General features: G+C 63.8%; 1 protein-coding gene across 2 annotated transcripts; it reads right to left on the bottom strand.

The window, feature by feature from the left end:
- Positions 1-685: 685 nt before the first annotated feature.
- PIAS4 (protein inhibitor of activated STAT 4) lies at positions 686-24,095 on the bottom strand. Of its 2 annotated transcripts, none has more exons than XM_042928014.1 (11): positions 23,969-24,095; positions 18,807-19,233; positions 8,037-8,094; positions 7,203-7,244; positions 6,750-6,840; positions 6,519-6,647; positions 6,319-6,424; positions 4,235-4,308; positions 3,969-4,129; positions 1,318-1,448; positions 686-1,191 (listed from the first exon to the last, which is right to left on the bottom strand). In XM_042928014.1, exons 1-11 carry the CDS (start codon positions 23,993-23,995, stop codon positions 920-922), a joined length of 1,518 nt encoding a protein of 505 aa, XP_042783948.1. In that variant the 5' UTR covers positions 23,996-24,095; the 3' UTR covers positions 686-919. The 2 variants fall into 2 exon arrangements, with proteins under 2 accessions (XP_042783948.1, XP_042783947.1); XM_042928013.1 differs by having other exon boundaries at positions 8,010-8,094; positions 23,969-24,094.
- Between the last annotated feature and the right edge of the window lie 322 nt (positions 24,096-24,417).

Here is a 24,417-nt window from a genome sequence, read left to right as displayed (position 1 = left end):
GTGGCCGCCCTCCCCGCCCCGCCCCGCCGAGGAGGGGCCTGGTGGCGGCATCTGCGGCCGTCTGCGCTGTTCCGTAGGGAAGTTAACCTGAATTGGAGTTACCGAGGTAGCTGGCTAGAAAACGGAGACCCCCCCACGCCACACGCCGCCGCACCCTGGGGCCCCCGCCTTCCACAGGGGGTCCTGGCCACATGCTGGGTCTTCAAAATACCAAGTTATTGCACTTTCAAAAAATACAACACATCTGTGGCTAAACCCTCCCCGGCCCCCCCCATAACCACCCCCCCCCACCCCGGCCCCTGCTCCCCCCCGCCCCCCTCCCTGCCCCAACCCACTCCATGGCTTCTTGGCTAAAATGCTCCCTGCTCGGCGGTGCGCTCCAGGGTCTCTGGGCGAGAGAACGTGTTTGCAGAGAAAAAAAAGCAAAGGAACAGACGAATGTCAAAGTTGCGGCTGCTGCCAGGGGGAGGGGCACGTGCCCGTCAGTGTCCCCCGCTGCCCCCCCACCCCCACCCCATGCGCCCCGTCCCCCTGCACCAGCTGGAATGGTCACTGGAAGAGGCGAGGCGGGGCGTCCCAGGGCCGGCTTGGGCTCCGGGGCTCGGGCTCCGGCCGGGGAAGCAGCTGTGTGGGTGGCTTGCCTCGTTTTTAAAAGTTTGATTTTTTTTTTGTTGTTTCCTTTTTCTTTTTTTTTTTTGTACTTTTTTTGTCATTTTACTTTTTTTTAATCCTCCGATAGGAGAGTCCAGAGGTACAGGTGCCAGGAGCCAGGGAAAGGGGTGGAAAAACAAAATGAACAGTAAAAAGAAAAACAAAAAAAAATCACTCCTCCCTCTGCACCCCGAGGCCCGCCTGCGCCCCATCCGCGTGGGTGAGCACCAGGAAAGTCGAGTGTCCGGCCAGCGGTGGCGGTGAGCAGTCAGCAGGCCGACACCAGGCCCTTCTGGAAGGGGCAGCGGCGCTTGGGCCGGGGACCCTCCTCGTCCTCGTCCTCGTCCTCGTCCTCGTCCTCCTCCTCCTCCGACGAGGACGAGCTGTCCAGCGTGAGGTCCACCACGTCGGCTCCCGGCTTCCCGTTCTCCACGCCGCCCGCCGCGCCGCCCCCGCCCGCGGCGCCCCCGCCCGCGGGGCCTCCTGCACCACCGCCGTTGAGGTTAGGGGTGGACAGGAGCCCGTTGGCGTCCGAGGTGCCTGAGGGCGACAGGGTGGGAAACGGAGGCGGTGAGGGGCGGGGCGGGCCCGGGGCGCAGCAGCGCCGATCGCTGGGCCTGGCGGGCGGCCCGAGCCGCGAGCCCCGCTCTCAGGGCTGGGACTCACCGAGCACCAGGATGGGGCACTGAGGGCTGCAGCTGCGCTCCTTCTCGGCGCGGATCGGGCACCACGAGCCGTCCTCCAGGTACTCGATCTCGTCGGCATCCTCACACTCGCTCAGGATCTTGGACAGGAGCCTGGAGGGGCCGGGGGGCTGACTCCTGGGCCGGCGAGAGTCTCCCCGCCGCCCCCAGGCCTGGACTCGGCGGGGGGGGAACGCGTGCTAAGGAACCCACTTCTCTGCAGAAGTGGCTTCGGGAGAGCGGCCGCCAGGGCCCGGCGTCCTCGGGTCAGCGGCCCAGTCTCCCCGAGCGAGGGGCTGCGGTCACCCACCCAGTCTCGGCAGCACGGTGGCTGCCCACCCTGCCGCGGCTGGACGGCGTGAGCCTGGGGGTCTGGCCCCCAACCCGAGCCGCTGCCCCCCCCCCCCGCCCCACCTTTCCAGAGAAGGAGACGGGCTTGGACAGGAGGTTTGTGCCGCTCACAACCCCCCTGAGAGGCTCTGGGGCGGAGCAGGGGGCACAGGCAGGGCCACGGCACCCCCGCACGGACAACAGCACCGACGCAGCACCCACGGCGAGCCAGGCCCGGGGTCCCGTGCTCTGGCCCCGGGCACACGGAGATAATGCCAGCTGCACCCGTTTCACAGATGCGGAGACTGAGGCCCGGGGAGGGGCGGGGAGCCCCCCGAAGCCAACGTGGCCAGAAAGCAGCAAGCCTGGGTTCCGCTCCTACCCTGCCAATTCCTGACCACAGGGCCTCAGTCGCCCCACCGACAGGATGAGGCCTACACAGCACCCACCGTCTCCAGCCACCGAGGGCCCACACCAAGCCAGGTCTGGGACAGGGATATACTTGCTGCGGTGGCAACAGGCCATCACGGCCCCCAGCGTGAGCTCAGGGTCACAGCTGCACCCGCCTCAGGGGACCCAACGACCGCAGCCGCTGTCACCCAAGAGGAAGGCCCTTCCCTGCTCCAGATACTCCGGTCGTCACGCCCACAGACCCAGCATCCTGGGGTCGCCCTGCGTCCACGCAGCTCTGCCTGCCGCGTGGGTCTCCGTCTCCAACTGGAGAGCCCCCTGCACAGAGCCCCTTCCTCCTCCAGGCAGAGAGCGAGCCACAGGGGTCATCTCTGTCCGGCTTGGTTCTCCACACTCCCCACGCCCAGCTGGGAGTTCTCTGAAGGCAGGATCTGTGACAAAGTTCTCGCGGGGACCCCGGAATCACCCAGCGCACGGCCAGGGATGGGACAAAATGACGAATCCTCGAGGAAAAGCATGAATCGAGGACCCTGCCTCCAGGAAGCCTCCCTGGCTGTGCCCAGGCCCCGCGGGATGCCGGGACTGTGGTCCGTGTGAGGCACAGCCGCACCCGAGCCCCAGACCCATCTGCCCCTGGAGCGGTCGGTGCTGCCGCCACTCGAGCCTGGGTGACCCGCTCCGGGCCTGTGGGGGTGGGGGGAGAGGCAGGCACGGGGCCGCACAGCTGCCAGGCCAGGAACAGAGCAGCCATTCAGCCCCGGCCCTTGTGCCCGGCCCCAGGGGCCTCCTCTCTCCACCCCGAGGCTAGACAGCGTGGGGGCACTGGGGCGCGCCAGCTCAGCCCTCCAGAGGGGGCCCGGGCTCCGAGCTGGCCGGACCTGGGTCTGAGTCCCGGCCTGGCCACCTGTGAGCTGGGGGCGCCCAGAGTAGGTGACTGTCCCCTCTGAGCCTCAGTTTCCTCATCTGCAAGGTGCGGATGATGAGGCCTACCTCCTGGCTCGGTCGGGAGAGACGGCCCGACGAGAGCCTGAGTGCGGTGACCAGATGGAGAGAAGCACTCGAACTGGGGACACGCTCAAGCCACGCCCCTACGGGCAGGAAGCCACTCCCGGGCCCATGGGGCACACACTTGCCCCACGAGGTTCATTGGCCCTCACAGACCTCCCGGTGCAGCAGCGAGGCCACAGACCCACTCCTGCCTGACCCCGGCCTCTCTCTGTCCCTGCCCCCCCCCCCCCCCCCCCCCCCAGCCCTGGGGACAGATGGGTGTGGCTGGCGCCTGGCAGGAGCTGGTCAGTCAGGTGCTGGGCTCGGTTTCTGGAAACCTAAGACCTGAGCAAAGTTTCCCCTTTGGGGAGAATGGCCTTTTTCCCTTTGTCCCCCTGTGGCTTGGGGAGGGCCTGCCGCTCAGGAGGTGGGGACAGCCTGGCTGCACACTGGCGCCACCTGGGAAGAAGGGCACAGGAGAGCCAGGACCAGAGCTCAGGGCGGACGCGTCCTTCCCACCTTCCCGGCAGAGGCTGTGCCAAACCCCGTTTCGGAAACAGCTCTCTGGCTCATGTGGTGGACGTGAGGCGGGGGCTTCCTGGGGTCCCTGCTTGGTGTGGGGCAGACGCACTCCAGATCCGGAGGTCACGAGCAGACCTCCTGGGCCCAGACAGCCTCAGCCACGGCGCCACCGGGTACGCGGCACGGGCCCCAACAGGTCCCGCCGGGGCACCCGCCTCGCTCGTGGCCAGGCCTTCCGAGGCTGCCAAAGGGCTCCGCGGAGCCGCCCAGAGAGGCCCCCTCGTCGTGCGGCTCTGCGGCTCATCGCGGGGGCTGGGGGGGGGGGGGGGAGAGGGCCCCCCCCCAACGTGCCCCGCCCCCCCCCCCCCCCCCACGGCGACTCACCCGTCGATGATGAGCTGGTCGTAGGGGGCCGGCTTGTCGCACACGGGGCACATCCAGGTGGGCTTCTTCTCGTTCATCTGGAGGTAGAAGACGGCGTCGAAGCACTGTAGGTGGGCACAGGTCTCCGCCCGGCAGGGCACGGACAGCCGCATCTTCACCAGCTGCGGGGGGGGGGGGGGGGGCCGGCGGGGTGAGCAGGCCACGCGGCCCGGCGCTGCCCCACCCCGCGGCGGGCGAGGGGACAGGACGCGCGCACCCCGACTCACCGGGCAGATGAGGGAGACCCGCACGCCCGTGGTGGCGATCTCGCTGTCAGGGTCCAGGCGCAGCTTCTCTTTGACTGCGGGGGAGGGGTGGCCGTTGTCAGCAGAGGGGACGGAGGCGTCTGCGGGGCTGGAGCCGAGGGGCGGGGCCCTCCCGCACCCGCCAATGCTGCCGGCTCCACACCCCACCCCCGCGTCAGGCACCCCCACTTGCACCCTCCCAGCACGAAGAGGTGCGCTGCGGCCGTAGCGCCCAGGGCCGCGGAGGTCACCCGGAAAGCACCCCGGGCAGCGGCCGGCCATGCTGGATAACCGGGCGCCCCGCACCGCGGCGGGTTTTACGGCCCACAGGCTTCGTGGGGAAGAAAGGTGGCGGCAACCGACAGCTGCCAACGGGGCGGGTCCCCCGTGACTGGGAGTGCCCACGAAGCCGTCCCCGGAGGACTCGGCGAGGACTTGGGGGGGGGAGGGGGCGAGGGTGGTCTTGGCGACCGGCGCACGCACTGGGGGGGCGGGGCTATCCCCCCCAGCAAACCACGCAGGGGCGGGGCGAGAAGTCTACATCTCAAAAAAGGAAAAGGCGGCCAGTGCCCACCACAAAGCCAACCGCCTCCTGGAAAAACTCCACGGCAACGTGCAAGGCCCCCTTCTCGACGGTGAACGCGGCACGGGAAGGCACTGGAAGGACACTCAGGCGCCGCAAACCCTGGGGCGGCCCGCAGGCTCCCTCCCTCCGGAGCTTTTTGGGCAGAGCCGGGAGACTGGCCAGACCGGCTGCCAGACCCCAGCCCTTGAAGGCTCAGGACAGACGGCCCGGAGCCGCCCGGCCCTCCTCCACGCTGGGTGGAGGGTGCTCATCCCCACTCCACTCTCCCCAACTGTCCCGAAGGCCACGTGGGTCCCTCACACCTCGCCGTGAACTTCGCCTCAGAGGTGCATCGGGTTTGGAGCAAGGCCGCCTCCCCCCGCCCGACCCAACAGAGACAAAACTGGGCGCAGCAAGGCGGCCACAGGTGAGACCAAGTACAGGACTTCCCGCGGCAACCAGCCAGCGGCCCAGAGGCCCAGCCTGGCGCTGGCTTCAGAGAGGAAGCCTGACCATGGGCTCCAGGCCGGGCGGAGGCAGCCCCACCCACGCTGGCCCCTGCGCACCCGGGGACGGCAGGGTCCACCCCCCCCCCCCCCCCCCCCCCCCCCCCCGTCGCCCACCGAGGTCAGCCAGACGTCCAGGCCCCCGCCCCCGCCCCGTGGGCTGCCGCCTACATGAATGCCGCCCAGCCCCTTGCCGATGCCGGCCCCCGGCCTGCATGGCCTGAATGCTGCTGGGGGCCTGCCTCCTGTGCTCAAGCTGGCCATTGTCCCCACAGGGAGACAGGCAGGTAGGGGGGCGGTTTCGAAGAAAGGGCTCTTTCAGGGAAGTGGGAGGCGGCGGGGTGGGGCGCACGGGCCAAGGCCCTGCCGCTCGGCACCTCAGTGTCCCCAATGGTCAGACGGGGACGTCGCCAAGTCCCCGGCCCAGGGCCATCGTGTGCATCTGGTGGGAAGCTGTGGCAACCAGAGAGGGCCGCTGCCTTGCCTGAGGCTACACAGCCGCCAAGCAGATGAAGTTCCTGCTGTGGGCTGGGCAGCCCCTGGGCGCAGGGACACAGGAGGAGAGACAGGACCTGCTGTCTGCCCGTCTGGGGAGCGGTTCGCTTTCAGTGCTCCCTGCGTCCCGTCCCCCCTCCCAGAACACGACCAGTCTTGCTGTCTGAGGCCAGACTGTGTCACTGCCTGGGGCCCACAGCTGCAAACTGGGTCTGCCCCTGCCCTCCGTGTCCCTGGCCCCCACCCAGCAGTCGGAGGCATCTGCCTGGAACCCCCGTCTCCAGGGACGTGCCCGGCTCGGGGCTGTGGGAACGGCCCCCAGGTGCTCACCCTGCCAGGATGCCGGCGGGCTTCACCCCGAGCTCTCACCGCCCCGGGCTCGCTGGGCTAGAGAGCACACCTCCCTCGTCCCTGCCTCGTCTGTGACTGGCTCCGCTCCTCCTCCCACGCTCCCCGGGGTGATGCACGGATGCTGGGGCGCGCCCCTCCCACGAGCTCACCCAGCGCCTTGCACAGCTCTGGATGCTTCACCCCGATGGTTTTCAACCTCTGCAGCAGCTCCGAAGAGGTCAGCTGTCGCACCAAGTACAAGGCCACGGAGTAGCTCTGGGGATACAGGCAGGGGAGGGGCTGTCAGGGCCCCCCTGGGGGGAGCGGGGGGTGGTGGCGGGCAGGCGGGCAGCGCCCCAACCCTACTCACCTTGCCATAGTTTCCCCAGGTGACGGTGATGCGGTTGGTGGCCGAGGAAAGGTACATGAGGTGGGTGAGGTTGATGGGGCGACACGGCCTCTTGGGCTCCACTCCAGGCTTATTCGAGGGGTAGTAGCCCTGGAAGCAGCCATGGGGGCTCACACCGCGGAAGATGCTCCTTCCGCGCCCTCAGCCCCGCCCCCGAGAGCAGGCCCAGGGCCGCCGGGGCGCCCCGCTCACCGGGACGGAGCAGTAGCTGTGGTTGACCTTCACGGCGATGTTGGGTGGGTACTGGTCCTCCTGGGGGCCGCTGGTGTCCGAGTAGCAAATTCTGCAATGGCAGCGGAGCCCATCAGGCCGTGAAAGGGGGCTCTGGATGGAGGGGTGGCCCTGAGAGGGGTGGGAGGGTGGACGTGGGGCCCGGGCGGAGGCCACAGGGGCCACGTCTGCCCGGGAGGTGGATCGCCGTTCTGCACGGTATTGGGGGGGGGGGTCTCGGGGCCTAAGAGCTGGTCTGAGCGAGGCTACCTGGGGACATGTCCGCAGGCAGAGGCAAGGACACACAGCAGGAAGAGAGGAGGAGCAGGACCCCCCCCGTGAGCGGGGAGCCCGAGAGACACCGTCGGGAGGGAGGGGGCCCGGTGGGAGGCACCTGCGGTGGGCGTGGCGGGGGCCGCGGCCCACCCAGCTTACCTGAGGACCACCTGCACGGCCTTGATCCCGGGCTGCAGCTCTCTGTGCGCCGAGGGGGTCAGAGGGGAGGAGAGGGGTCAGCGAGTCAGGAGGGCACTGAGCACGCCACACGGGCTAACCTGCCACCTCCCCTGGTGACGAAGTCCGTGGGTGCTGACTGAAGCCTCCTCTCCTGACTACTCACTGCTGACCGGGACAAAGGACCCCCCTCTCTGGACAACTCGGGGGGTGTCCGCGTGGATATTAAATAGGTTGGTGGGTATGGGCCTGGCACGGGCCAAGTGGCCAACAAGTGGCTGCTCCAGCGGTGACTTCTGTCTCAGCTGCAGACGGAAAGGCCTCAGATAGCAGAGACCGGGGACGGCCTTTGTCCCTCATCTGTCCTCGCTCAGGGGCCCCTGCAGGACCCCGGGCAGTGTCTGGGGGGACATGTGTGTTCATCACAACCAGGGAGGCTCCCGCCATCAAGTGGGACGGGAGCTGGGGATGCCGCTGAGGCCCCCCCACCCCCCGCCCAGGGCACAGGGCCCCCCTCTCCCAAGCCAGCAGCGCCGAGGGGAGCCGTGCTGGAGGGGACACTGGCCCCGTCCGGGGCCGCGGGTCAAAGGCAGGGAGGGCACGCAGACGAAGCACGCTGTCCAGGACAGGGGGCAGGGGCCACCGCACACACGGTGGGGGTGGGACGGGGCGTCGGGCCTCCGTGGGGTCTGCCGAAGGCCCCCCCCGCCCGGCAAGGCCAGCTCGCCCCAGACCACGCCAGCCCACCGCCCGCCGAGGAGGTCAGCAGGGGTGCGGGGCACAGCACACCTGGAGTTCCGGATCAGCTCCACTTGCCTTGGTGTCAGCGCAAAGATGCACGGGCTCTCCTGAAGCTTCTCGTTATTCTGTGGGACTGAAAACAGACTGAGGGTCAGGGGGACGTCCGGTCCCCGACGAGGGAGCCAACCGTACCCACGTCCACGGGGAGCGGGGAGCGAGAGGCTGAGCCCCACCTGGGCAGCCAGGCACGTGGGGTGGAAGCAGAGCCACCAGGGACGAGGTGCGGGGGGAGCCCAGCCCTTCCTGGTGCCACCCCGCAGCCTATGATTCAGGGAACGCCTCCCCCCACCTCCCCATTACGGGCCCTTTGAGAAGGAGCAGCCTTCTTAGCCCTCCAGGTTCAGGCGTCACTGAGGAAGACTGAGAAGCGCTGGGCTCAGGGAGAGGAGCCTGCCGGGCTGGCAGGATGCCGTGGGGCAGACTGCGTGCCCTTGAGCCAGCCGCTTCACCTGGAGCCTGCTTTCTCTGGGTCTGTACCACGCCAGCAACAACCGTGTCCCCACCCCGCACGGCTGTTCTGGACACCCGGCAAGTGCGTGCCTGTCTGTGTGGCGCTCGGCTTAGGCCCCCCTGCAAGGCACTGCTGGAGAGGACAGGGACAAGCTGGGGACAGGTTCTGCCTCGGGCATTCACGGCCGGCGAAGGAGACAGGGAAGCGAAACCACCCTGAGCCTCTAAGTGCACAAGAGTCACGGAGCAGCCCAGCTCACAGCAGGGACCCCACACACGGAGGCACGCTAGTCATTACAAAGTGCCTGCTGGGTGTACGAGTGGGGGAATGTCTGCCAGGGGATGGAGACCAGGGTGGTGACGAGCTGGCTCTGCACTCTCAATTACAACTGCATCGAGAACCCCAGGGGTGATCAGAAAGTGCTCTGAACTGAAAGAGAATACACAGCGCTCCAAAACTTGGGAGGAGCAGCTAACACAGTCGTTAGAGGCAAACTTATAGCTTTAAATGCTTCTGTTAAAAAGACAGAAAAAGGTTTCAAATAAGTTACTTGCACTTCCTCTATGAGAAACTAGAAAAAGAACAGAAAATTAAAGCCAAAGTCATCAGATGGAAAGAAATTAAAGATAAAAATAGCAAGGGAGAAAATCACTCAAGCGAGAGTTCTTTGATAAACTAGCTACAACGAACAGAAGATCCCAAGAACGCAGGCTGTCAAAACGAAAGACAGACAACAGTACAGATCCCACAGCCTTCTAGTTTAATATGGGAATGAGGTGAACGACTTTACGCCAATAAATCTGATAAGTTAGATGAAATAGACAAATTCTTCCAAAGACGCAAATTACCAAACTGGCCCCAAAACATGCACGAAGTTTGAAAAGCCCTTTATCAGTTAGGGAAGCTGAACTCACCGTTGAAAAGTCTTCCACACACGAAAACCAGATCCAACTGGGGAGTTCCCTCGAGTATTTAAGGAGCGATATAGGGGCGCCTGGGGGGCTCAGTCGGTCAAGTGTCTGGCTCTTGGTTTCAGCTTGGGTCATGAACTCACAATCTGTGGTTTGGAGCCTTGCGTCGGGGTTTGCCCAGTGCAGAGCCTGCTTGGAATTCATTCTCTCTCTCTCCCTCCCTCTCTCTCTCTCTCTCTCTCTCTGCCCCTCCCTCCCTCCGTCTCTCTCTCATAATACATAAATAAGAACCTTAGAAAAAAATAAAAAGAAACAATACAGACTCCATACAAATTTTCAGAAAGTAAAGAGGACGCTTCGCTCACTCTACAATCCCGGCACGAGCCCGATACCAAACCTGACAAAAAGGCATCAAGGAAGGAACAGTGAAGGAGCGCGTGGGGGGCTCAGTCGGTCCAGCACCGGATTCTTGATTTCGGCACACATCATCACCCTGAGACTGAGCCCCACATCGCACGCCCTGGGCTGTTGGTGCTCAGCCTGCCCTGCTTGGGGTTCGCTCTCCCTCTCTGCCCCCCTCCCCCAATCCCACGTGTGCACACACACTGTGTCTCAAAACAAATACACGTTAAAAAAAAAAAAAAAAAAAAAGAAAAGGAATACTGTCAATATCCCTCGCAAACACAGACGCAAAAATTCTTCAGAAAATATCGGCAAACGTGCAGGCCCTTGGGATCTGGCCCAGGTTTGAAACCTCGACACGCCCACCGGCATGGCTCAAACGCAGTGACAACTTCCGGTGCTGGGGGGGAGGGGGAGGGGAGGGGAGGGGGGAGGGGTGCGGAGCCAGTCTCTGCTGCGGGCACAACCCCTCCTCTGGAACGGCCGGGCAGCTTCCAGCAAAGTTAAACGCACAGCTACCCAATCGCTCAGCAACCTCGTATCTGCCCCCAGATAAAAGGAAATAGGTCCCCAGGAAGACTGTACAAGAACGCTCATGGCAAACGTATTTCTAGGAGCCCTAAACTGGAAACAACCCGAGTCGCGGCCGGTGCAGAAACAGAAGAACCCTAAAACCGATGCCCCGCACGGCCACGCGGGCAACTCCAACCGCCAAGGTGCTGACCCACAGCAGGCAGACGCCGAGAAGTACCTGACACACGTGCCCTGGCCCGCGTCCAGGAACAGGCGGAACTCGCCCGCAGTGACAGGAATCGGGACGACGGGGGGTGCCTCTAGGGGTGCGGGTCGAGACGGCGGACGTCCGAAGGGGTGGGGGGCTTTACGTGACGGAAATGTTGTGGGTCTACGGCGTTTGGGTTCCCGGGGTAAGACTCAAACTACACACCGAGGATCTGAGGACTTTGTCGTATGTAAATTACACCTCAGCTTTTAAACATTTAAAGCTTCACTGGAAAAGGGCGCCTGGCAGGCTCCATCGGTGGAGCAGGTGACTCCTGATCTCCGGGTTGTGAGTTCGAGCCCCACGCTGGGCACAGAGATTACTTTCACTCCAGGACAGCTGATGAGGGAATGCCAGGCGACCCTGAAACGGGAAAGCATCCAGAAGCTGTTCAAGCTCCGATAAGGGGTGGACCCCGAGATGCTTCTGTTGGCCGAAAGCAGCAGGTGCAAACAGGTGTGTATCACACCAGATCTGCGTCACCGGGCAGAGGGAGAGATCTGTGCAAAGGACATCTCTGGATGGGGGGCTCTGTGAGAGCTGGCCACAATCACCACCTCAGAGGAGTCAGCTTTCCTTTTTTTTCTTCTTTAAGTTTATTTATTTGGGGAGAGAGAGAGCGCACAAGCAGATGAGGGGCAGAGAGAGCACGAGAGAGAGAATCCCAAGCAGGCTCTGCTCTGTCAGCACAGAGCTCGACGCGGGGCTCGAACTCACAAACCATGAGGTCGTGACCTCAGCAGAGATCAAGAGTCCGATGCTCAGCTGACTGAGCCACCCAGGCGCCCCAAGGAGTCAGCTTTCTTTCTACTGGCCGAGCCCTTGCAACACTGGTGGACGGACTGTTCTCGTAAAGGGCTGGAGTGTAAATATTTTTGGTTTCTGTGGGCCACATGCCCTGTGCCTCAACGTCCCCACTCTGCCTTGTACCACGAAAGCCACCAGAGATGGCAAACAGACAAATGGGCGTTGGCTACGGGTCAATAAAGCTCGGTTTTCGAGAGCAGTCAATGAAGCTGGCCCCCGGGCCCGAGGTGGCCGAGCCCTGCTCCCGAACCTTCTGAATCCCAAACCACAAGAGTAGGTAACCTACTTCAAAGCAAACACAATTGAAATATAAAAACCAGCTCGGCTCCGAAGCCAGACCACGTGGGTTCGTACCCCAGCTCTGCCCGGGTGCGCACCGCTCTCCCCGTCCGAGCCTGGGTGCCTCCCCGCGCGGACCCGCTTCTCCGGGCTCGGGGCCGGGCGTGTGGCCGGAGCTCGGCAAGAGGTGGCCGCTCTAACTGCCAAACCACTGCCAACCCATGCTCGCGTGTTGAGGGCCTGGCCGGTCCCCGCGGAGTCCCGCTTAGGGCCCTGGGGGAGGGCCGCCCAACTGGGGGGTGGGGGAGCACACAGGCCACCTGCAGACATGCCCAGACCTGCCCAAAGAGCCAAGGGGCAATTATTTCCTGGGGGCGGGGCTCCCCATACCTAAGACGGGCTGCGAAGGCTGAGGGGAGTCGAGTACCACCCTCGACCCGGGGAGGCGAGCTGCCACCTGGGTTGGGGCACAGCATACCCGGCACGGTGGGAGGGGGCTGGGGGTCCCCCAAACCCAGACCTGTCATCCACTGAAGTGGTGGCTCCGCCCCTCCAGCAGCTCCGAGCAGAGACGCAGGCAGCATCCACAACTCGTGGCACTCCTACCCCCCCATCAAGTCCCAAGTGGCTCCAATTTCGAAACGCACCAGCAAGGTCCCTGTCCCACACAGACCTCTCACTGCCCACCCCCACCCCAGCAGGTCACCGTCTGCCGCTTGGGGGATGCCATCCCCACCCCTAGTGGCCTTGATTCCACAGCAGCCATCTCGGCCACCTCCTCCTGTTGCCGGTGTGTCAAGAACATCCTGCCTCAGGGCCTTTGCACTTGACATCCCCTCTTCCAGAACATTCCTTCCCCAGTGATTTAGATGGCCCTGATGTCTCTGAAATCTGCTCAAATGCCACCAGAATGACAGATGTCCCTGAACACCTTCATTTAAAAACTGCTATCCTCCCAAGGGCACCTGGGTGGCTCAGTCGGTTAAGCACCTGACTGTGGCTCGGATCGTGATCTCAGGGTTTGTGAGTTTGAGCCCTGCGTCAGGCTCTGTGCTGACAGCTCAGAGCCTGGAGCCTGCTTTGGATTCTGTGTCTCCTTTTTTCTCTCTCTGCCCTTCCCCCACTCACGCTCTGTCTCTCCTTCTCCCTCAGAAATAAACAAACATTATAACTGCCACCCCCCCCCCCCAGGGGTACCTGGGGGCTCAGTTAGGTGTCTGACTCTCGGTTTCAGCTCAGGTCATGATCTCACGGTTCGTGGGATGGAGCTCTGCATCAGGCTCTGTGCTGACAGCTTGGAACCTGCTTGGGATTCTCCCTCTTTCTCTCTGCCCTTTCCCACTCACATGTGCTCTCGCTCAAAATAAACTTTAACAAACAAAAAACCCAAAACACTACAACTCCCCAACAACCTCCTGCAATTCTGGTCTCCCCATCTCCTTCCCCGCTCGATGTTTCTCCAAGACTTTTACCTCCTAAGAGTCAACATAATTTCCCGGTGTCTTTGAACAAACCCAGAAGTACGTCTGCGGGGACACAGGCTGCCGCAAGGCGGTGGGGGCCCCGCCAGGTGGAGCACAGGCTGGGATGAGGTGCCCACCCCAGGCCCCAGCGCCCCCCCAGGGACTAAAGGGAGGGAACCCCTGTTCCCAGGTCGTCTGGGAGGACCGGAACCAGCCTCCGGCTCAATCCCAGACACCAACAGAGAGGCCCGGCACAACATGTCCACCCCAGCCGCCAGGCCGCCTTGCAAACTGCCACCAGCAAAGAACACTTCACGACCGGAGCAGATGCTCACGATACACCGGGGTGGGGGGGCGGAGGGGGAGGGAGGTGCTAAAACCGTAGTTAGGACACGGCTGTGGTCCCGAAGGGTCGCACGCGCGGAGGAAGGACGGTGGCAAGAACACGCCCAAACCTCCAACAGGGGCCTGTTCCTGTTTCTATGACGCACACACACTTGCACACGAGCTTCGGGAGCAAGCAAAGAAAAGGAGACCTTGAACAGTCAATCGGAGGGGCGCCTGGATGGCTCGGTCAGTTAAGCGACTGACTCTTGGTTTTGGCTCAGGGCATGATCTCGTGGCTCATGAGTTCGAGCCCCGGGTCGGGCTCTGTGCTGGAAGTGCAGAGCCTGCTTAGGATTCTCTCTCCCCTCCTCTCTCTCTGCCCCTCCCCTGCTCACATTCCCTGCCCCTCTCTCTCAAAATAAGTAAGTAAACTTAAAAACAAGTCAATCAGATAGGCCTGGTCTCCCTCCCGCTGGCCTATCGCCTCCTGCACCCTAGAACCTCAGAGAAGGAGAAAGGCCCACCCTCTAAGCCAATGCCCCCAGACCCACAAGGTCTCTGACTACTGGCCCAGCCCCCCCCACCCCCCCCACCCCCCCCCGCCATGACGTAGCCCCAGGCCCCGAACGGAGCAGTCGAGGTCTCAGAGGTGGTGTGGCTGGTGCGAGTGGCGCTGCGGTGGTGCTGGGGGAGGAGAGGGGAAGACAGGTGCCCCGGGCTGGGTGCAGAGGGCCCGGCGGGCAGCAGGGAGCAAGCAGGCACAAGCCCTGGGTCGGGGGCTCCGGGCTCACGCCCACCTCCGCCACTCACAGGGGCTCCCACACGCAGCCGGGGGGCTCGTGACTTGCTGCCCCCGGGAAGTTACGCGGATGGAAGGGGCTCGCACGCTGAAGGAGAGCTGCAGAATGTTAGCTCAAGGTCATTCTCGCCGCGGCCCCCCACACTGCTTCCCAGCAACGAGCCTCTGCTCACACGGGCACCCCCTGCCCTGCTCCACACCGTCGATGCAGCGACGGAACAAACGAGGCCCAGGCGTCAAAAGACACATACAGGTTAATAAGCAATGTCAGGGTCGGGGACAGGGCCACAGGGGATAAGAGGGCGGTGACGAGATGAGGGAAAGCGAATAGGAAAGAAGACGAGCTTTAGGTTAGGTGACTGGGAAGGGAAGGCCCATGTAGGGTCTGGGAAAGCGTGAGACAGCAGGAACAGCACGTGCAAAGGCCCCGGGGCAGCACCAGGCCTCGTGGTTTGGAGGAACAGTGAGGCCTGTGTGGCTGGAGCAGAGTGGGAAAGGGAGGAAGAGAGAGACAGGGAGGGAGGGCAGGGAGGGGACCAGGCAGAAAAGTCAGCGGGTCATGGGAGCGTTTTGAGCAGAGGAGGGACACGACCAGCCCACTATTTTAAGTTTCCTCTGACTGCTGGGGAAGACGCAGGTGACGTACAGGGAGAGACCAGGGGGGCGGCCAGGCAGGGGGGCCCGAAGCTGGGAGATCAGACCTGGAATGGATCTGAGGAACCACGGAGGGGGCTCTGCGCCTCACGGGGAACACCCACCCCAGAGAGGACCCAACGAAAGGAGACCTGGAAAAGCTCACCAGACCTTCAGCGACCCCGACGTCCTCAGGACAGCCCAGTCGGTCCCCACTATCCCCACGGCCCGCTCATCCCGCGTTCTCTGGCCTCTCTCTCCTGCGCCACACAGCTCCCGTCCCCACGCCTTCCGTTCCTGAGCCCTCGCTCGCTGCCAGGCCTGTGCCCACCACCCCGCTGCCCTGCTCCTTCCTCTCTGTCATGCTTATGGCTACTCGGCCCTCAGGTCTGGAACTCGGCCTCCTCCAGGAAGCCTCCTGACTGCCACCTCCTCACAAATGCATAATGAGGTGCTCCTGGCACTGACTGCCCCCAGGGAAGCCTGCACTCCCCAGTCACTCCCCTCAAGGCACCATTTAATCGTGTCTAGTGCAGCTTCCGGGCAGAACACTCCAAGCGGGGGACCCCACGCCTGCCTGGCTGCCCGGGCAATACCACCCAAAGGCTTCAGGGGCTGGGTGAGGGACGCACGTGTGCCCCGCATGACAGGGCAGCTGCCGGACAGGCAGGCCTCAACCAGCGTCGGGCCCCCCAGCTGTAGGGGCACGTAGAGAGCCAGGGGGACCTCGGGCACCATCGCCCCAGGGCAGCGGGGACACGGACAGCCCCACAGCCCGAGCCGCTGGCCGCAGGCCGCCAGAGCCTCACGGAGCAGCACTGCTCAGGTCAACACGTCTCCTTCCTTCTGCCCTCAAGTCTCAGGACGGCCTCTCCTCTCTCCCACACGCCCAGACGGGGGTCCGGGCCTCCCCCCATCAGACTGGCCGCTGACACCGCGACCAGGACTGTGTTCCCTGGCACACCTCCCCCGAATTCTGCCGTGGTCGGGAATCGGGTGCCCCTCTCCTGGCTGGGACGGGGAGGACAGCCGGGCTCTTCGAGCTAAGAGGCGGCCTGGGCTCCAGAACCGTCACGTGGTTCAAGATGGGTTCTTCCCCACAGGGGTGCAGGGCACGATGACTCGGGGAGGGTCAGAGTTGAGAACACGGCCCCGGGGCCCCTTCCTCAGGATGGTGTGTGACCTCGGGCCGGTTTCCCGACCTTTCTAGGTGCCGGCCCCACTGCAGCACATCATTTGTCTCCTGAGGTCCTTCCAGCTCCTGGGTCTGTGACTCCATTATTCTCCTCCCCTCCCCCAACCCAAACATTCCACTCCCTGTGATTTATGTCCCCTCTGCACCCGGCACGGTCTCCATCCTGGAGCTAGAGCCGGCCGGCGGCTCTTCCGGGGAAACAGACCAGAGTGTTTGGACCTCATTTTGGTCAGCAGGTCATGGTCAGGAGCGAGGGGGAGGGGGAAACCGGCTGAGCTCGAGCCTGCTGGAGTGGCTCTGGGGCAATGCCAGGGCTGCAGAAGCTGCCACAGGGAGGCGCCCAGGTTGAGGGGCGGGTGGCCAACATCGCCGGTCCTGGAACAGAGGGACCAGACCGCTTCGGGGCCAGATCTGGGCCCCACGAGGGCTCTCCCGATGAACCTGGCAGTCGCCAGGGGGTCCCCGAGGACGGGAGTCCCAGGGAAGCCAGGGAAGGGGTGCACTCAGGATAGGGGCGGGGGAGTGGGTGGGAACAAGGGCAGGGCGGGGTCGGCCTCTTTGTTCTGAGCCGCCAGCAGAGTCATTCCTGGTGCAGACAGGGGAGCAGACTCTCCCGGAGATCAGGTGACTGGGGTCCCCGGGGGCTCAGGGCAAAGTGATGCATTGTGGGGCGGGGGCGGGAGTGGGCCATGCAGGAAGGAAGCCCATGGTCCAGGCAGGGGAGGGAGGCTGCCGGCCCTGGAGTTCAAAGTCACCTCTGTCCCCCACCCAGTGCCAAGCCTGACTTACTGCTTCCCGGTGAAAACCCAGCCTCTCTATCACGAAGATCATCCTCGAGTCCTTAGGAACCTGAAACGTCAACCTGACCTTCAGAGCAAGCCAGTCCCAAGGCCCGCAGAGCCTGCCAGAGTCCCTGGGGGTAGGGGCAGAATGGCTTCCAACATGCACAGAGAAGCTGGGGGGAGCAGACAGGGAAGGCGTCCAGAAGCTCAGGAAAGGGCCTCGGGTCTCCGGTGCGGCCACGTCGACCCCACAACAGGTGCTGCTACGGCAACTTGCTCCCCACCCGGGGGCCGGTGACAAACACTGCCCGAGAGGAAGCAGGAGGGCAGAGCCTCAGGGTCCCGGGCCCGGACCCCCGGCAACTCCTTCCTCCACCTGCCGCAGCCTCTCCCGGAACCACAGCCCCCTCGCCGAACCTCACGGAGCTCAAGGGCTCCGGCGAGGAAGGGGGCTGGACACGGCGGGCTGGCTGGCACGGGCCGGCGTGGAACGCTGCGTGCAGAGAGGGGCCCCCTGGCCGAGCGAGACAGGACGCTGGGTCAGCAGGGTGGGAGGGAGCGAACCACACAGCGAGGGGCATGGCAGGTGGGGGCCCGGAGGGACCGTGGCCTCTGCCACGGCACGCAGGGACCGACGCACGGAGAGGGCCAGGGCCAGGTGTGCAGCGGGGGCGTGGTAAGGACGCGGGGGTTGAAAGGGAGAAATGGGGAATGGGCCGCAGGGGTGGCAGGACCCACGGCGCCGACGAGGCTGAGGGCACCTCTAGGCCCTAAACGAGGAAAGCCGGAAGGGAACCTTCGCGAGGGCGGGGGGCGCTCTCGGTCTCCTGCCACGTTCCCAGGGTGGGCCCCCCCTGCCCTGAGATCGGGGCAGCACGTGAGGCCGAGACCAGGCTGACACCCGTCCCGGCCCCATCATCACAGCTGCTGGCAAGGGGCTGGGGGCCTGGCCGCGTGCACCGCTCTAGGGGCCTGGCATGCGGCAGGTGCCCCATCAACACGGAGGCCAGATGAATAAGCAGGGAGGAGCCACAGACCCCTGGCATGGGTCTCCTCCAGCCCCAGCGTACCTCTCGGGGGCACGGCTAGCCATTCCCTAGCCACCTGGCCCATGCGGACAGGCCCGAACCCATTGGCCGAGGCTGCTCCCATGGGGCGCCTACCCTCTGCAGAGGAAAGGTTGGATCCAACTTCCAGCCCCTTTGCCACCCACCGGGAGTTAGGACCTGGAAGCCAGCATCCCAGGTGGCCCCCAGCGATCCCTGCCTCTGGACGGCCCAGCCCGGTCCAGTCCCCACCCACGATGTACAGAGCTGGTCTGTGGGACGGACGCGATGCAAAGCAGAGAACACGAGGTCATGCCGCTTCGAAGCTTAGGGCATCGAGAGGACGTGGCTTCTGGCTGATCCTACACAGATGTGCACACTAACCCTCCCTCCCCCCCCACCCCCACCCCCACTGGTTCCACAGGAAGCCGGCCACCGTTACACACAGCGAGGACGCTCGAGCCATCCACGGGCACCATGTGGCACGAACTGAGGTCTCTAGTCCACAGCCAGCAAGAAGCCAAGTCCTGCCGGCAGCCAGGTGAGCGGGTGGACGCCAGCCCCAGTCGGGCCTTCAGATGAGACAGCCCCCAGCCAACAGCTTTACTGAGACCTCATGAAACCCTGAGTCAGGACCACCCGGCTAAGCCACTCCCAAGTTCTGAGGCTCACAAACAGAGCAGATGAACGTCCAATACTTTAAGCTGCTAAAATTTGGGGTCAATTGCGAGACGACGCTGTGTGGCTAATATAAAGATTCAGAGGTGCCCCTGCGCTTCCTGAGAGGGAGAGCCCCCCGCAACCCCATGGCCCTCGTTGGTCCCCAGAAAACGCTCCAGGGCGGTGACGGGCTGGCCGTGGCCACTGGGCCCATGCCCGGTGGGACCCCCAGGGCAGTGGCAGACTCACCCAGCTCTGTGGGCTTCAGCAACTCATCGAGCATGTTAAAGAAGGGCAGTTTCACCAGACGCACTTCTGGCTTGAGGGTCTTGGCGGGCAAGCGTCCAAGTCCGTTCAAGTACTTCCCATAGAGCACGGGGTAGTCAATGTTGGGGCCCGAGAGGGGAGTCCTGGGCACCGTGCCAGCCCGGTCATAGGTTGAGTGCATGGTCAGGGGGTCCAGGGGCCGGTGGGGTTGGGGGACAGGCTCCGAGCTCTTCTTGGCGTAGCGTGTCTCATACAGCTCTTTGATCTTCTTGAACAGCTCAGGGCTACAGTCAAACTGGACCAGCTGGAGGGCCCGGGTGACAAGTTCGTGTTTAAGTCCACTCTTACTCCGGCCGACAAAACCCAGGAGCATCTGAAGATCGGAGACTCGGAAACTCATCACCATGTTCTGGGAAAAAACAGACACACGTGCTCAGAAGGGACACTGCCAGATTCAGGGGCTGTCCATGGGACAAGGGGCTTTCTGGAGCCCCCTGGGCCCTAACTAGGGGGGACAGCAAAGTGAGACCCCATCAGGTGCTGCCTGGCCCTGCCCCCGAGCCCCCTTCACTCTAGCTGGCAGGAGCAAGAACCCAGGAGGAGGAGGCAGCTTTAGCACCGGGCCCACTAGCCCAGGCTCGGTCCCACCTCCGTGTCTTTACTCAGGCTGCCAGCTCACCCTTCCTTGTGATGCCCCCTCCCAGCTCAGCCCTGCTCCCCTCCTCCTCCTCGAACCTCCCTCAGCATTGCCAACGCAGCAAAAGCTTCTGACTGCCCCCCCGCCCAACACACACACACCATTGCCTTCTATTTTAGGTTCTCTTTTCCCATCTTCAAGCCTGAAAGCATCCCCAGGGCAGGAACTGAGGATCTTGCTTTACCCGTAAACAGCCTCAGCCACTCCCTAGCCAAGCACACTAATGGCCTCTCTGACCCTCGGTCTCTTCATCAGGATGACAGGATTCACTTCATCGGGATGTGGGAAGGACCAGAGGAGGTAACGTACACGGAAAGCAGAGTAAATCAACATCGGCCACGAACGTGTTTTCCCTTCCGTCTGGAGAATGGGAGCCACAACTTAATACTGATCACCTGCCAGGAACTGAGCTGCGCGTGTGATTATATACTTAACTCTGATTCTTAAAACGACCCTGCCAGGCCGGGGTGAGCGCCATGTTATAGCCAAGACCTAAACGTAGGCCCGGGCCTGACTCTGAAGCCAGGGGGTAACTTCCCCCCTCGGCACCGCAGGCGTCCGCACGGAGCTGAGCGCTGGCGGGCATCAATCGTCCGCCGTATTCCAGCGGGCCTTCTCTGCCTCGACACCGTGGACGGCAGGGCTGGACTGTTCTCTGGGGCGGGGCCGCCCTGGGCACTGTGGGGTACTCAGCAGCATCCCTGGCCTCCCTCCGCTCGATGCCAGGAGTGACAATCGACCAGGAGTGACAATCGCCAGACCCCAGCGGTGACAATCACAAACGTCCCCTGGACGCTACAAAGCATCCTCTGGGGAGGGGATCGTCCCACTGAGAACCGTGGGTCTGAGGGGAAAGCTTCGGGAATCCAGCGGCCACAGAGGCCGTTCACTGAGCTGCGGCAAAGTGATGAAAGAGGTCGGGCAGGGTCCCTCCAACTAAATCAAAGCGAACACAAGAGCTCAGCTGATGCCAGTGTTTTCTTTGGGGCTGCCCGGCTGCGGCCTGCCCTCTGTGAGATCCCGGACACCGAGGGGGAGTGAAGGGTGTGAGGGTCCCCCAACATGCTACACGAGCCAAGTATCCTTCGAGGATGGGCCACCCGCACTGAGCCCCAAAGCTGGCCTGTGCTGAATGCAATGTGGTGGGAAAAAGAAACTTCCAGGGGAACGGGGCAAACAGGTACATGAGATGACGGTAGGGATGGAAAGCTGGCGAGCACAGGGCAGGACGGCACCCAAGGAAACCAATAAAGCCCTTAAATTCAACTTAAGAGTCTGACAGTCGGGGGTGGGCGGGAACCCGGCCAGGGTGTTTACACAGTGGTCTCGGTGCCAAAAGGCTCTGGGGTTTCCCGTTTCCTGGCTGCTCAAGGGTGAGGCGTGGAGGCTGATGGCAGCAGGGGGACTCAGAAGCCCCGGGTTCCCAGATGACCCTGGCCCCTCTGTCAGGCCCCTGTGTGCTCTCTATCCAAGCAAGATGTGTACCCTCTCCCAGGCGTATAGCAGACAGACACCTGCTGACGGCGGAGGGGCTGTCGGGGCACAAAACCTGATACCGATGCGCGGGGTGCCCGGCCTGCCTGCAAAATCTCAAGGGGGAGCCCTTTCCTTGCTGTAGGGCCTTCTTCCCAGCCCTGCACTATGGACGTGCAATGTCTGCCACAAGGCCACTTCCTGCTCACGAGTCTCACAGGGGGCCGTGCCCGCCAGGCAGGTGAGTCGGCTGAAGCTCCGTGAAAGAAGCGGCCGGCCCAGGGCCTCCCTGCATAGTCAGCGGCAGGGGCCATCCGACTCCTGAGGGCGCTTCCTTCCGCTCCCACCCAGCTGTCCGGGGGCCTGGGGACCCTCACATCCCAGCACAGCTCCTGCCTCGGGACCTAAGCACTGTGCCGGCCCTCAGCGAGCCCCGAACGCTTGTGCAAACAGAAAGACTTCACCTTCCTTAGCCTGACTTCCTACCTTGAGCAGAGAAAATAGGCTTGCAGGCAAGATGTTTCTTCTGGAAGAGGCCCAAGGCCTTGGAGGGGAGAGGAGATGTCATGTGGAAGCTGACTCCCCGCCACGGAGCTAAAGGCAGGTGGGCTCCGCGAGCCGAGTCTGACCACAAGGCATCTTCTAACCCGATCCCGCCCCTGGGAGCGCCCCGCCCCCGCCGAGGCCTGGCCCTTTCACCAGGTTGGACATCCCGAGCTGCCGCACGAGCATCCTGGGGCACATCCCTCAAGCTGCCATATGCTCACGACTCGGATTTCTCAGCAGCTGCCACCACCACGAAGCCCGCCCTTGACACTGGGGGGGAGGGGGGGGATAGCGTGACAGGGGCACACGCGCTCAGGAAGACGCCCCGAGCGCTTTGCAGATCACTTCCTGCCAAGGCTTCCACCTACCCCGCCTGGCCCTCAGATCCGTGTTTGTAAACAGCACCGGGCCCCAGCGGCTTCCACAGTCTCAACTCTGGGCTTGTTTGGAGCTGAGTGGGAAAACAGCCTGGGCAGAGCTGCCGGTTCCCTCAACCTGCCTCGGGGACAGGTCCCTCGGAGCATGAGGGGAAAAGTTCAGGTCCTCGTCTCCGGGGGACAGGGGGCCTGTGCAAAATGCCACACACCACCTCAGGGGGTTCACTGAACAGAGGCGCCCGTTTGAGGCAACTCGAAAGAAGGGTCAACTTGGTTTAATTGGGGTGGGGGGCCCCCGGCCACCAGAGGGCCAAGTAGAGTTCATCAGATCGGATTTCAAGGCCCTGGATGGTATAGAAGAATCTAGTCCCCACCCTGGGGGGACGGGGGGGGGCGGCGGGGAGCAGGGGCCCAGGGGCCCAGAATCGCAGCCCCACAGGACGGCTGAATTTCAGGGCTCCGGGGGACTTCAAGCCCACCAGCTGCCACCTTGGGCCTGCAGAGTCCAGACTTCCTCATCTCCAGGGCAAGTCTCAAATTTCTCAAAACGCTAGACACGGGTAGGGTGTGGAGTGCAGGCATTGGAGGGGGGGACACTCCGGGGGTGAAGGGAGCTGCGTTTCAGATCTCAGTGGGAAAGGAAGGGAGAAAGAGGAACCAGAGAAAGAAAACATTCACAGGTCAGGACCCTGGGGAGGGGAGACTGGGGGCGGGGCAGGGGGCGGAGCCTCTGTCCAGCAAAGGTCCGGTGCCCCACTTCGCTGCCACCAAAGGCCTGGAGTAAACTTCCCAAGGAGGAAGAAAACCACCCCAGTGTAGTTCGGGACAAGGTCTCTGGAGCCTTGCCGTGAGGGAGGTACCTGGAAAAAAGGTACATCCCTAGAACAGGGATGGCATCTGTGGGACGTGGAACCTGGACCCCAAAATGGAGTAAGCACGAGGAGCACTAAAGAAAGAGGTGGGGGACTCTCCATGAATCAGTGCAAAAAACCGGCAGCAAGGGAGAGCGAGCCTTAGAAGCCAGAGTCGGGGTGCGTAAAAGGATCCAAAGCAGGGGTCTGGGAGTTGTGTGGAGGGAGTATGATCTGAGTAGACTCACCAGGGAGTATAGGAGAAACGGCCAGTATGGGGCCTGATCTTGCTACGGTGAAGTTTACAGACCCCAGGAGCAGAGTCCAAAGCCTCACAGATGCTGTCCCCAGGGTAAGTAAGACGGGAGAGGAAGGCAGAGCCCAGGACCCGAGAATGAGGAGAGAATTAGGAAGGCTTTGAACAGAGAACAGGGATCAGGGCTCCATCCCAGGCTGGAGAGCAAACTCAAGTGACTCCGTGCCCACTCGGAGGGCGAGAGAGATGGTGTCAGGAGGGGGGCGGGGCTCTGGGATCAACGCGGGAGCTGAACTAGGGGTCCAAACTCCACCCTAGGGTACAGACCCCCAAAGAACACTGTGTTTCCGGGTGCTTCGAGCCCCTGGGTCATCACCCCGGATGGTGGAATCGGTGGCAGCAGGATCAAGGGACCCTTCCGATCAAGGAGTCGCCGACCCCAGCTGGTCTGCTGGGCGGGGAGGCTGAGACCCAGATGCTAGTCCTCGGTGCCGTGGGGGGCGGAGAGGCGAAGACACCTCCCCCCACCCCAGGCCAGAGCGTAGGACCCCGGCTCAGAGCGAGGAGGGGACGAGCAGCCCAGCCCGTCATGCTGTCCGGAGGACTGTTCCTCTAGCTGGGAGGCGCGGCCCTGTCCCCGTGCTTAGGGAGACTGGACCCTAACTACTAGGGCTAGTGGGGGGGGTTGGGGGCGACCCCGCCTCAAGCCCGGGAACCAACCCCCAGCCCGAAAGCTAGGGTAAGGTTTGGGGGGCCCCGCCCCCGGCCTCCCCGCCCCCCGCCCGCACCCGGCGCGCCAGGGCCAGGGGCGGGCGAGGGGGCCGGGCAGCGAACCGCGAGCGGGCCGCGCCGTGGGGCCCCAGGCGGAAGGCGCAGACCTCCGCCCGCCGCCCGGCCCCCGCCCCCTCTCCCGCCCGCCCGGGCCGGCGCTGCCGCTCACTCACTTTGGCCTCCACCAGCTCCGCCGCCATCTTGGCCACCAGCGTCCCCCGCGCCGGGAGCCCCCAGCCGTCGCGTCACGTGACCGCCCGCCACTCGCGGGCGGGGCCGCCATGGCGGCCAATTAGCACCCGCGCGCCCTCCTTCCCCCCGGCCGGCGAGCGGTGCTTCGCAGTGCGCAGGCGCGCGCGACCGCCGCCCGGGCCTCGGGCCAATCAGGGAGGCCCGACGCCGCCACCCTCCCTTCGCTTGCGGCAGCCACGCCCACCCCTGGCGGCGTCTGGCTTCTTAAAGGGATACTAGCCCTGCACAGGTGGGGTTCAGCGCTGGGTCCTGTCTAGGGAGGAAGGAGGGAAGGAGGGGGCGGTGGCGACAACAATGCAGCCAGGTGTCGCGGCCCCCGCGCAGGACGGCCGCCAGGTGCGAGCCCTGAGGCCCGGCGGCCTCGGGGGAG

This window comes from Panthera leo, chromosome A2 (genome assembly GCF_018350215.1).
Source record: "Panthera leo isolate Ple1 chromosome A2, P.leo_Ple1_pat1.1, whole genome shotgun sequence".
In the NCBI taxonomy this organism is placed as follows: domain Eukaryota; kingdom Metazoa; phylum Chordata; class Mammalia; order Carnivora; family Felidae; genus Panthera; species Panthera leo.
Note: the sequence above shows the minus strand (reverse complement) of the source record. Positions and strands in the feature narration are given on the sequence as shown.